Source organism: Scyliorhinus torazame, chromosome 9 (genome assembly GCF_047496885.1).
Source record: "Scyliorhinus torazame isolate Kashiwa2021f chromosome 9, sScyTor2.1, whole genome shotgun sequence".
In the NCBI taxonomy this organism is placed as follows: Eukaryota; Metazoa; Chordata; class Chondrichthyes; order Carcharhiniformes; family Scyliorhinidae; genus Scyliorhinus; species Scyliorhinus torazame.
The window spans coordinates 224988354-225001889 of record NC_092715.1 but is presented as its reverse complement, the minus strand read 5'-3'; the positions used below and the strand labels follow the sequence as shown (position 1 = coordinate 225001889).

Here is a 13536-nt window from a genome sequence, read left to right as displayed (position 1 = left end):
GCTGCAATTACATAGGGCCTTGGTGAGGCCACACCTAGAATATTGTGTGCAGTTTAGGTCTCATTTTCTGAGGAAGGATGTTCTTGCTCTCGAGGGAATGCAGCAAAGGTTTACCAGACTGATTCCAGGGATGGTGGAACTGTCATATGAAGAGAGATTGACTATGTTAGGATTGTTCTCGCTGGAGTTCAGAAGAATGAGGGGGAATCTCATGGAGACTTATAAAATTCTAACAGGACTAGACAGGGTAGATGCAGGGAAGATGTTTTCAATGGTGGGTGTGTCCAGAACCAGGGGTGACAGTCTGAGGATTCAGTGAAAACATTTTGGACAGAGATAAGGAGGCATTTCTTCACCCAAAGAATGGTGAGCATGTGGAATTCATTACCACGGAAAGTAGTTGATGCTAAAACATTGAATATATTCAAGAGGTTGCTAGATATAGCACTTTGGGCGAATGGGATCAAAGGCTATGGGAAGAAAGCAGGATTAGGCTATTGAGTTGGATCATCAGCCATGATTGTGATAAATGGCAGAGAAGGCTCGAAGGTCCTGTCTTCTATGCATCTATATGTGGCTGGCAAAAGAGACGCCACTCACGAGATCTAACGCAATCTCGCGAAACATCGTGATATGATGCTTGCCCATTGTGAATGGGATAATTTTTTGGCAAATCTGCATTTTAGAGCAGGTCTCCCTTTAATATGCAGTTCCATGAGGTAACCAAGACATTGGGATCTATCCCCTTCGCCTTGGAGACCTTTGCTTTGATGAGCGTCGCTCAGTACTGGTCTCCACAAACGGGGACTAGACGTAATGGCTCTCATGGAGGTCTCCCAGGTGCATTCCCTCTAGGTAGGGTGGTATATTGGCACTGCTAGTGAGACCTGGCACCCTGCCTGCCAATGCCTCCTGAGTGCCAACCTAACAGTGCCATCTGGGTGTCAACCTGGCATTGCCTAGCTGGCATTTTTTGGTGCAGCATTGGGCGGGGGGTGGTCTGAGAAGGTGTGGTGGTTGAGGGGCTGCCCAGGACCTCCCTTACAGTGAGATGGGTCTTGGGGGGGGGGGGGGGGGGGGGGGGGGGGGGGGTTGTTCAATAATAATAATAATCGCTTGTTGTCACAAGTAGGCTTCAATGAAGTTACTGTGAAAAGCCCGTAGTCGCCACATTCCAGCACCCGCTCGGGGAGGCCAGTACGGGAATTGAGCCCGTGCTGCTGGCATTGTTCTGCATTACAAGCCAGCTGTTTAGCCCACTGTGCTAAAGGGTTTGAGAGATCGGGACGCCATTTAAAAATGGTATCTCTATCTCTCCATGCACTGAGGAGTTTCTGGGAGAGGGGCTCCTCAGTGCAGGAGTCGGGACTAAGTGTGACCTCAACCCCACATTCCCCGTTGAGACCCCTTATCTAACCAGAGTCATAAGACCATATGACATAGGAGCGGAAGTAAGGCCATTCGGCCCATCGAGTCCACTCCGCCATTCAATCATGGCTGATTTCAACTCCATTTACCCGCTCTCTCTCTCCATAGCCCTTAATTCCTCGAGAAATCAAGAATTTATCAACTTCTGTCTTAAAGACACTCAACGTCCTGGCCTCCACCGCCCTCTGTGGCAATGAATTCCACAGACCCACCACTCTCTGGCTGAAGAAATTTCTCCTCATCTCTGTTCTAAAGTGACTCCCTTTTATTCATGTTAAATAGTGTTGTGTTTGTTGGCGTTGTGAGCGCCGGGAAGCATGCGGCTAAATGCGCTCGCTATTTAGTTAAATTGCGCCCATAGTGTTTCAATTTCTCAAATCTTTCCTCGCAATGCATCATTTTACATTTAGGATCATTCACATTGCTTTTCTTGCAACCTGTCCAATGCATGAATGCCTCTTTGAATCTTAATGATAAGTACACAGTTTTCAGAGTGAGATCTGACCAGTGTATTTTACTCACTGTCGGTTTGGGGTGGATTTTAATACCCTCCCCATGGTAAATTTAGTGGCAGGGAGCACATAATCAGGTGGAGGGTGAAAGGTGGGATGAGGACACAGTTGCCTTCTTGTCACTGCCCTGATTAAGTTTGTGGTGGGAAAGCTTGTGACAGCCTTGAGGTCCTATGTGGGCAATTAATGCCCGCATAAAGGCCCCATCCCCTGCTGGTGGAATTCAGCTAGGGTCCCATCATGAGAAGCCCAAGTTTTTAGGACCCTGGGTGAGGGACTCACAAGCTCAAAGGCACTTGATGCTTGATTGAGGGACACAGCATCACGATGGCGAGGAAGGGTGGGGGGCAGGATTAGGGCTTGATCCCCAAATCACCATCGCTTTCCGGTGCCTGGGTCCAAGGCAATCCTGGGTCTATGGTAGATGCAGTACTGACAGTAGCTACTGTCTCTCCTCTTGTGCTGCCAATCAATTAAGAGCTGCATGGACCCGACTGGAGAGGAATCGTCCATTCCAGGGATCATAGAATCCCTACAGGCCATTTGGAGCATCGTGTCTGCATCGACCTTCTGAAAGAGCACCCTACTTAGGCCCACTCCGCCACCTCATCCCCATAACCTCACCTAACCTTTGGACACTAAAGGGGAATTTAGCATGGCTAATCCACCTATCCTGCTCATCTTTGGACTGTGGAAGGAAACCAGAGCACTCGGAGGAAACCCACGCAGACACTGGGAGAATGTGCAAACTCCACACAGTCACCCAAGGCCAGAGTTGAACTCGGGTCCGTGGCGCCGTGACGCAGCAATGTCAACCACTTATCATGGTCCACGTAGGCACCTTTAGTAAGGACACAGGGAGTCTACACCGAGTAGAATAAACAAAACAAAGTTTTTACTCGAGCACAACACCTGCGCAGCCCAGTACTTCCCTACCGTGCCCTTCTGGTCAGTGCCTTACTGGCCGACCTTTTACACAGCGTTCAATAGAGATCGTACGCTCCTTGCCACAGGGAAGAATCTCATTCCCAGCCAGTAGGCACCATGTGGGCTATTCCAGTACCAATAAGTAGAACTAGAAAGTCCTGCATAGAGAGTATGAGGAGCTTGGCACTAAATTAAAAAGCAAAATCCCAAAGGTTGATTAGTACTGTTGCTTCATGGCGCCAGTGTCCCAGGTGCGATTCCCGGCTTGGGTCACTGTCTGTGCGGAGTCTGTATGTTCTCGCTATGTCTGTGTGGGTTTCCTCCGGGTGTTCCGGTTTCCTCCCACAAGTCTCGAAGGATATGCTGTTTGGTGAATTGGACATCCTGAATTCTCCCTCTGTGTACCCAAACAGGCGCCGGAATGTGGCGACTAGGGGCTTTTCACCGTGATTTTATTGCAGTGTTAATGTAAGCCTACAATAAAGATTATTATTAATTATACTCTCTAGATTATTACCTGAGCCATGTGCAGATTGGCATGGGGGACATCAAATTAGAGAGATGAATATGTAGCTCAAAGACTGGTGTGGGAAAAATGAGTTCTGGTTTGTGAGGCACTGCTGGGGAAAATGGGGGCGGAACTGTTGGGACAGTCAACACCTGAACTCTGCTGGGATCAGTGTTCTTGTGATCCTTATAACTAGAGAAGTACTGTATTTAGCTTTTACATTTATAGTAGAAATTTAGTGCCAGAAAACATATACTTAACAGTAAGTTTTTAAAAAAAAATGTTTAATTTAATTTACTAATTAATTAACGCAATGTCAATTAGAGGGGTGCAGTGCTCTGACTGTGAGATGTGGCAGGTCCGGGAGGCTTCCAGCGTCCCGGATGGCTTCTTCTGCAGAAAGTACACCCAACTGGAGCTCCTCACAGACCGCACGGTTCGGTAGGAGCAGCAGTTGGATGCACTTAGCAGCATGCAGGTGGTGGAAAGCGTCATAGATCACAGTTATAGTGATGTGATCACACCCAAGGTGCAGGCAGAGAAATGGGTGACCACCAGAAGGGGCAGGCAGTCAGTGCAGGAATCGCCTGTGGTTGTCCCCCTCTCGCACAGGTATACCCCTTTGGATAGTGTCGGGGGGAATAGCCTGTCAGGGGAAAACGGCAGCAGCCAGAGCAGTGGCACCATGGCTGGCTCTGATGTTGAGCAGGGAGGGTCAAAGTGCTGAAGAGCAATAGTCATAGGGGACTCTATAGTCAGGGGCACAGATAGGCGCTTCTGTGGACGTGAAAGAGACTCCAGGATGGTATGTTGCCTCCCTGGTGCCAGGGTCCAGGATGTCTCCGAACGGGTAGAGGGAATCCTGAAGGGGGAGGGCAAACAGGCAGAGGTCGTTGTACATATTGGTACTAACGACATAGGCAGGAAGGGGCATGAGGTCCTGCAGCAGGAGTTCAGGGAGCTAGGCAGAAAGTTAAAAGACAGGATCTCTGGGGTTGTAATCTCGAGATTACTCCCTGTGCCACATGCCAGTGAGGCTGGAAATAGGAAGATAGAGCAGCTAAACACGTGGCTAAACAGTTGGTGTAGGAGCGTGGGTTTCAGTTATCTGGACCACTGGAAGCTCTTCCGGGGCAGGTGTGACCTGCATAAGAAGGACGGGTTGCATCTAAACTGGAGAGGCATAAATATCCTGGCCGCGAGGTTTGCTAGTGTCACACGGGACGGTTTAAACTAGTATGGCAGGGGGGTGGGCACCGGAGCAATAGGTCAGAAGGTGAAAAGATTGAAGGAGAATTAGGAAATAGGGCCACTATGGCTTTCAGGAAGAGCAGACAGGGACATGTTGCTGAAAACAGCGGGACTGGTGGCCTGAAGTGCAGATGTTTTAATGCAAGAAGTATAACAGGTAAGGCAGGTGAACTTAGAGCTTGGATTAGGACTTGGAACTATGATGTTGTTGCCATTACAGAGACCTGGTTGAGGGAAGGACAGATTTGGCAGCTAAACATGTCAGGATTTAGATGTTTCAGGTGGGATAGAGGGGGAGGTAAAAGGGGTGGTGGAGTTGCGCTACTGGTTAGGGAGAGTATCACAGCTGTACTACAGGAGGACACCTCAGAGGGCAGCGAGGCTATATGGGTAGAGATCAGGAATACGAAGGGTGTAGTCACAATGTTGAGGTTTTACTACAGGCCACCCAACAACCAGCGGGAGATAGAGGAGCAGATAGGTAGACAGATTTTGGAAAGGAGTAAAAGCAACAGGGTTGTTGTGATGGGAGACTTTAACTTCCCCAATATTGACTGGGACTCACTCCGAAGTGCTGGGGGCTTGGGCAGGGCAGAGTTTGTAAGGGGCATCCAGGAGGGCTTCTTAAAACAATATGTAGATAGTCCAACTAGGGAAGGGGCTGTACTGGACCTGGTATTGGGGAATGAGCCCGGCCAGGTGGTAGATGTTTCAGTAGGGAAGCATTTCGGAAACAGTGACCACAATTCCATCAGTTTTATAGTGCTGGAGGACAAGGATAAGAGTGGTCCTAGGGTGAATGTGCTAAATTGAGGGAAGGCTAATTATAACAATATCAGGCGGGAACTGAAGAACATAGATTTGGGGAGGATGTTTGAGGGCAAATCAACATCTGACATGTGGGAGGCTTTCAAATGTCAGTTGAAAGGAATTCAGGACCGGCATGTTTGTGTGAGGAAGAAGGATAAATATGGCAAATTTCGCGCTCCTTGGAGAACGAGGGATATTGTAGGCCTCGTCAAAAAGAAAAAGGAGGCATTTGTCAGGGCTAGAAGGCTGGGAACAGACGAAGCCTGTGTGGAATATAAGGAAAGTAGGAAGGAACTTAAACAAAGGAGTCAGGAGAGCGAAAAGGGGTCACGAAAAGTCATTGGCAAATAGGGTTAAGGAAAATTCCAAGGCTTTTTACATGTACATACAAAGCAAGAGGGTAGCCAGGGAAAGGGTTGGCCCACTGAAGGACAGGGGAGGGAATCCTATGTGTGGAGCCAGAGGAAATGGGCGAGGTACTAAATGAATACTTTGCATCAGTATTCACCAAAGAGAAGGAATTGGTGAATGTTGACTCTAGATAGGGTCACATTGAAATCCAAAAAGACAAGGTGTTGGACGTCTTGAAAAATATTAAGGTGGATAGATCCCCAGGACCTGATGGGATCTACCCGAGAATACTGAAGGAGGCAAGAGAGGAAATTGCTGAGGCCTTGACAGAAATCTTTGGATCCTCACTGTCTTCAGGTGATGTCCCGGAGGACTGGAGAATAGCCAATGTTGTTCCTCTGTTTAAGAAGGGTAGCAAGGATAATCCAGGGAACTACAGGTCGGTGAGCCTTATGTCAGTGGTAGGGAAATTACTGGAGAGAATTCTTTGAGACCGGATCTACTCCCATTTGGAAGCAAGGGGTCGTATTAGCGAGCGGCAGCACAGGTTTGTGAAGGGGAGGTCGTGTCTCACTAACTTGGTAGAGTTTTTCTAGGAGGTCACAAAGATGATTGATGCAGGTAGGGCAGTGGATGTAGTCTATATGGACTTCAGTAAGGCCTTTGACAAGGTCCCTCATGGCAGACTGGTACAAAAGGTGAAGTCACACGGGATCAGAGGTGAGCTGGCAAGATGGATACAGAACTGGCTAGGCCATAGAGGGCAGAGAGTAGCAATGGAATGGTGCTTTTCTGATTGGAGGGCTGTGACTAGTGGTGTTCCGCAGGGATCAGTGCTGGGACCTTTGCTGTTTGTAGTATATATAAATGATTTGGAGGAAAATGTAACTGGTCTAATTCGTAAGTTTGTGGACGACACAAAGGTTGGTGGAATTGCGGATAGTCAGAGGATACAGCAGGATTTAGATCGTTTGGAGACTTGGGCAGCGAAATGGCAGATGGAGTTTAATTCGGACAAATGTGAGGTGATGCATTTTGGAAGGTCAAGTACAGGTACGGAATATACAGTGAATGGTGGAACCCTCAAGAGTATTGACAGTCAGAGAGATCTTGGTGTACAGGTCCACAGTTCACAGAAAGGGGCAACACAGGTCGAGAAGGTAGTCAAGAAGGCATACGGCATGCTTGCCTTCATTGACTGGGGCATTGAGTATAAAAATTGGCAAGTCATGTTGCAGCTGTATAGAACCTTAGTTAGGCCACACTTGGAATATACTGTTCAATTCTGGTCGCCACACGACCAGAAGGTTGTGGAGGCTTTTGAGAGGGTGCAGAAGATGTTGCCTGGTATGGAGGGTGCAGGGTGTTGCCTGGTATGGAGGGCATTAGCTATGTGGAGAGGTTGAATAAACTTGGTTTGTTCTCACTGGAACGAAGAAGGTTGAGAGGCGACCTGATAGAGGTCTACAAAATTATGAGGGGCTTAGACAGAGTGGATAGTCAGAGACTTTTGCCCAGGGTAGAGGGATCAATTACTAGGGGGCATAGGTTTAAGGTGAGAGGGACAAGGTTTAGAGGAGATGTACAAGGCAAGTTTTTTTTACACAGAGGGTAGTGGGTGCCTGGATCTCGCTGCCCGAGGAGGTGGTGGAAGCAGGGATGATAATAATGTTTAAGGGGCATCTTGATAAATACAGGAATAGGATGGGAATAGAGGGATACGGACCCCGGAAGTGTGGAAGATTTTAGTTTAGACGGGCAGCATGGTCGGCACAGGCTTGGAGGGCCGAAGGGCCTGTTCCTGTGCTGTACTTTTCTTTGTTGTTCTTTGTTCTTTAGGGATGGCTGCAAGCGATCTACTGTGTAAAGATGTGGTTTATTAAAAAGTAGAGGCAAGATGAGAGAGGAAAATAGTAATATGGAGTGTGAGGGAGAGAGAAAAAAACCTAGAAACATCATGATTTAAAAATTCTTATCCTTGTTTTCAAATCACAGCATGGCCTCTGTTTTCCCTCATTCTGTAATCTCTTCCAGATCCCCAATCTTCTGAGATTTTTGAACTCCTTGAATTCTGGCCTCTTGCGAATTCCTGATTTTAATTGCTCCATCATTGGTGGCAATCAAGGGCATGGACAAGGACTAAGCTCACGGAATTTCCTCCCTACACGTCACCACCTTCCATACTTCCTTTAAGACACTCCTTTAAATTTACCTTTATGACCAAATGTTTGGGAATCTGACTTAATATTTCCTTCTGTGGTTCAATGTCAGAATGCTCCTGTGATCTATTTGTGACATTGTATTAAGTTAAAGATACTATCTAAATATAAGCTGTTCAGAATGTTCTTCAGCACTAAATCCTGCAGCTGAGCATGTCCAGAATAAGGACAATTTTCTATAATATACTCAATAGATTTGAATTTCAAATACCATGATTCTGGTCATGCCAACCTATGTATTTATTGATGAACATGGGATCTGTCAATTTTTGAGGTCCCTGAATTTTGTCTTCATCAATTTTGCAGCATATTCAAAATACTTGCTCAGAGAATTTTGGCTTAAGTCCTGAATGAAAGAACAAACCATAGTAATTTCTGGTGTCCATCACTTATAGTATTGTTCCAGGAAATACCATGCATTAATTATCTGGACGGTGCAGTTTGGGAAGGAGTTCTGTACTGTTGGGTACCATCTCTTGGATGAGAGGCTAAACTGAAATACACACTTTCCCTCATTGTCATTAAGTTCCTGTCGCACTATTCATTGGTATCCTAGCCAATATTTATTTTTCAATCACTCAAACTAGATTATCTGTTCATTTACCTCATTGGTGTTTGTAGAACCATCCTATGCACAATTTGGCTGTCACATTTCCTGATATTATAGCTTAATTTTGGGATATCCTGAGGGAGGGAATGGCCTCTTATGTTATTGTACTAAAACCAGACAAACAAAATATTGTATCAGGTTTCACAAGCTGGATGTGTGAATAGTGCGAATAACTCGACGATCGGTTAATCTGAGAATTAGGCCATGATATTTTTTATTTCACTTCCTTCTTTTCACCCCTGCATGGTAGCTTTCAAATGAAGCAGGTACGTATTTGTCAAGTTTTAATGTGCTGAGCATATAGATGTTATGCGACTTGCTCTCCTCTACCTACTGCCCTTAGAGTGGCAGGGATCATGTGAGAAGTAGAGAGGGGTTGTTCTGTATTCAACTACATTCACATCCTTGGATTTTCTGGCTAAATCCTCAAATAAAATCGTATTCTTTTTTTGCATACAAAGTTATAAAGTTCCAAATTTTTTGCATGTGGTGGAACTCCCAAAGGAGTATTTCAATTTCAAGCAACCGACACTCACAAAGTGAAAAAAGGAGCTCTTGTTTATTGAGCTTGATGGTTTACAAAATGAGTTTTGTTCTGGTTTAACTCCATGCTACAAGAAATAGCTCCTGGTGTGAGCAGATTGCAATCATGCTGCTGATGGTGGTAGGCCAACATCAAAGGTCACCATTAAGAGAAGCTTGACGTAAATTGATGTGATTTATGTTGTGGCTTTGAAATACAGCCTCGGTAGGACAATTATAAGTTTTAATTTCCTTTTATTGGCTAGGCAGATAGCAGAGTGATAGATGGAAAGTTCAGTATTGAACAAACTGGTAATATTGTGTGCGATCTGATGGAAACTTTTCTCAGTGTCAGTTGTGGCAGGTTTTGCTAGGAGTTTCCTGCTGACTCTTGTCAGCGAGTTCCCCACCCTATCTAACCACACTCGGTCAATATTTTCGGGCCCTGAGGAGTTTCTCTCTGGGCTAGTCCACACTTAGAATTATTTTTATCACCGGGGAGCTGAACTTGCTGGCCAGACTGAAGCCTCCGAGATTGGGCCGCCATTTTGAAAGGGTGCCTCGATCTCTAAGTAAGCTTCACCCCCCACGCATGGGAAATATTCCCTCCCCCCACCCATGGGAAATATTCCCCCCCCCCCCCGCACTGAAGGACATTACCCCCCAAAAGTGATGACACGCGCTATGGAGTCACTGAGGGCTCTTTGCAGGCCATCTCAAGTCCACCTTTCCAAGACCCCCATTCTTCACCCCCCCAACATTCCAGAGGCCCCGTCAGAGCCATCCTGCTCTTCTCCACCCTTCATACCCCCCTTTCAGGTGGCACTGCAGCCACCCACTGGACGCAACATTATATACATCCCCTGGGAGGCAGAGCCAGAGGCAGAGCCCACCAGGGTTCCAACCCAAGCCTAAAGACTTTAGGAACTTTCAAGCGGTTATTGGATAGGCACATGGAGCACACCAGAATGACAGGGAGTGGGATAGCTTGATCTTGGTTTCGGGCAAAGCTCGGCACAACATCGAGGGCCGAAGGGCCTGTTCTGTGCTGTACTGTTCTATGTTCTATGACGAGACCAGTACCATGGTGGCAGTGCAAAGGTGCTCGCATTCTAGGGGAAGAGCCATGGGTCATCCTGCACTGTCCCTGACCACTCAGCTAACCTCCGATGGCCCGGGAGACCCCCTGTGTGCTGTTCGCCTGGTCCACACAAATGTACCGAACAGCACCCGGCTGGGGACTCCCTCAGGAGACTGTAGGTAGCGGGAGGCCGTTAGCGATATGGAGATTGGCCTTAATTAGTGATAATTGGTTTCTCGCCATGTCTGGATGGCATCCGGATCACGCCAACGGGTGTAGGCTGGTTACATCAGAAACCGAGCAACGCCTGGATCCGATTTGGGCCTCTCCCACGATCTAACCGGGTCGCCTCCTGGGCATAACGCGGCCATTGTTTTTTGCTCAGGAGTTGTAGTTCTGTTGAGATTCAAAGCTAGCTTATTTATTGTAGAGTCCAGGAGAATGTTAGAGCATCATAAGACCATAAGACAAATGAGTAGAAATAGGCAACTTAGCCCATCGGGTCTGCTCCGCCATTCAATCATGGCTGATATTTTTCTCATCCCCATGCTTTCTTCCCATAACCACTGATCCCCTTATTGATTAAGAACCTATCCAACTCTTTCTTAAAGGCACTCAGTGATTTGGCCTCCATAGCCTTCTGCGCAAAGGGTTCCACAGATTCACCAGCCTCTGGCTGAAGAAATTCTTCCTCATCTCTGTTTTAAAGGATCGTCCCTTTAGTCTGAGATTGTCCTCTGGTTCTAGTTTTTCCTACTAGTGGAAACATCCTCTCCACCCCCATGCCTACCTGAGAGGAGAGAAGAAGGCCATTGTATTGCCATATCTGCGTTGGCTCATGCAAATTAATCCCACACATCTGCTTTTTCCCCATTATCCTACAAATTAGTTCTTTTTAATTTGTTTCTTTGACCTTTTATAGTTCCTTTGGAAATGTAATGTTGCAGTGACAGTATATCAGTATTATCACAATGAATTAGTAATGGATTTCTATGTCATTAGGATAATTGCGATTTATTACACTTTCTGGACCAAATCACGACTTCAAATCAGCTGTAATGCTGTTCTTAGTCGGAAATAGTGGGATACCTTGACAGAGCTAGACGATTGCTCACTCGTAAATAAATTCTTGGCCTGCTCCAAATATTTCTTCCTCTTAAAATGTGTTAAATGTAAGAGAATAGTAAAAGATTTACTGAACATCTTTCCAATTACAAAATAAAAATATTTTACTTCATACATTCTTCCGACCAGTTCATAAATAATATGAATGAGTTCCTGATGTACTGAACTGGTGCCATTTTAAATCTGTGGGGCAGATCTGGATAGGTCAGAAGAATTGCACATGTGAGTTGCAGCATTATGTTTATGGATGTGTCACGTATCACGTTTGATGTCGAGGAATGGGTTACTGTTACGGTTTGGGATATTCAACCTTTTTCTTTCTTCTGTTTGTATTTAAAGAAGTAAATTTTTATGTGTTTAAAAGGCTGTAGACTGTAGCAGTAAGATGGCATTGGAGAAGTTAAGGGACATGAAGGATTTGTTTGTTCTATCTTGGATGGTCAACAAATAGTTTGTTCAAGTGAACACAGCATGAGCTCTCTGCTAAGAAATACCCTCCTGTGAGAAAGAGTTGTCATTTTGGTTGGCAGGCCTGCTGGTGAATACCTGCATGGGGTTGGTGTTGAGAGATAATAATGCCACTATTCACAGGATCAGAATTAAAAGAAAGGGAGACAAAAACACCAACAGCAAGGTTTTTGAATGAGAGACTTGTGTTGTCGGACTTGGATGCAGAAGCTAATTTGTAGGTGGTTAGTTTTTGCCATTGCAGATCGCTTGGGAAGAAAGCCAATGATATGAATAATTAAACCAGCTCACAAAAGGGGCTGGACATGAGAGATTTTCTTTTTTCTGAGCAAAGTAGGAAAATTGTGTGAAGTGGAATTCTCATGATTATTAAATATAAAATTAAACAGCTGAACAATTTGCACCTGGTTTGTCTCCATTCAACTTTGCAAAGGTTGGAGATGCGCATATGTGTGAAAAATATGACATGCAGTTCATTATCACAAAGGTTGGACTCCCACATAGCAAAGCAGAAATCACCTCTTTGGTCAGCATTTTTGCGTGTGAAATTTTAATGCAATATCATACTTTTCCCTCCATAACATTTAGCTGGAACTTTCTTCAATTTAATCTTGTTGCTTCTTTTAATAATCAAGTTCTGTTCTTTCAGTCTTGCAGCCAGTCGATGCAAAGCCTAAGTTCCTGAAGGAATGTCCAGTGGGAGCAGTTCCTGTGCCTCACCTGAAAACATCTGTTACACTGTTACTATCGGATTTCGTCCAATGACCATGTGGACCCCATGCTTCCTGATGATACTTGTCAGCACAGCAGCTGTAACAGGTGAGTTATTAGATTACAAATGGAACAGAAATCTTTGGAATTCGCACAGGAGATTATGTTGTGCTCATGTAGCCATCAAATAGAAAATCATAGTGAATGTAATTTGACACAACAGGAATGGCCATAGGCTACTTAGGTTGGCGGCCCCATTAATTTACATATATTTTTGTCAGCTGATTCTGTTTTTTGGATGCAGCAACATTATGAATGATCCTATCTAAATGTCCAGTTCCATGGCATTCAAGCAGAACAAAACAAAGAGAACAAAAATAAATAAGTCTTCTGGATTACGTGGGCTTGGTCAGTGCTGAAAGGTCCTGGGTAGGGTTCTCCATTGGCCGATGCCGGAATCGGGAAATGTGATTGGGCGGAGATTTGGTTCTGACGCCAAAAATTGTGGCGGGCGCCAGTTTCATACCAAATAAAAGTTTCTACAAATATATAAAACAAAAAAGAGTGGCTAAGCTAAATATTGGTCCTTTAGAGGATGAGAAGGGAGATTTAATAATGGGAGATGAGGAAATGGCTGACGAATTGAACAGGTTTGTTGGGTCGGTCTTCACAGTGGAAGACACAAATAACATGCCAGTGACTGATGGAAATGAGGCTATGACTGGTGAGGACCTTGAGATGATTGTTATCACTAAGGAAGTAGTGATGGGCAAGCTAATGGGGCTAAAGGTAGACAAGTCTCCTGGCCCTAATAGAATGCATCCCAGAGTGCTAAAAGAGATGGCTAGGGAAATTGCAAATGCACTAGTGATAATTTACCAAAATTCACTAGACTCTGGGGTGGTCCCGGCGGATTGGAAATTAGCAAACGTGACACCACTGTTCAAAAAAAGAGGTAGGCAGAAAGCGGGTAATTATAGGCTAAGTTAGCTTAACTTCGGTAGTAGGGAAGA

The 13536-nt window shown here is 45.5% G+C and overlaps 1 protein-coding gene across 9 annotated transcripts in view; it reads left to right on the top strand.

The window, feature by feature from the left end:
- The window catches only part of LOC140429750 (adhesion G protein-coupled receptor L3-like), a 1506492-nt gene that overhangs the window by 546927 nt on the left and 946029 nt on the right, over nt 1–13536 (top strand). For all 9 annotated transcript variants that reach the window (XM_072517114.1, XM_072517117.1, XM_072517116.1 and 6 more), the window contains exon 3: nt 12462–12631. In XM_072517114.1, coding sequence (XP_072373215.1) covers nt 12502–12631 — 130 coding nt within the window. In that variant the 5' untranslated portion in view covers nt 12462–12501. The remainder of the gene's footprint in view (nt 1–12461; nt 12632–13536) is intronic.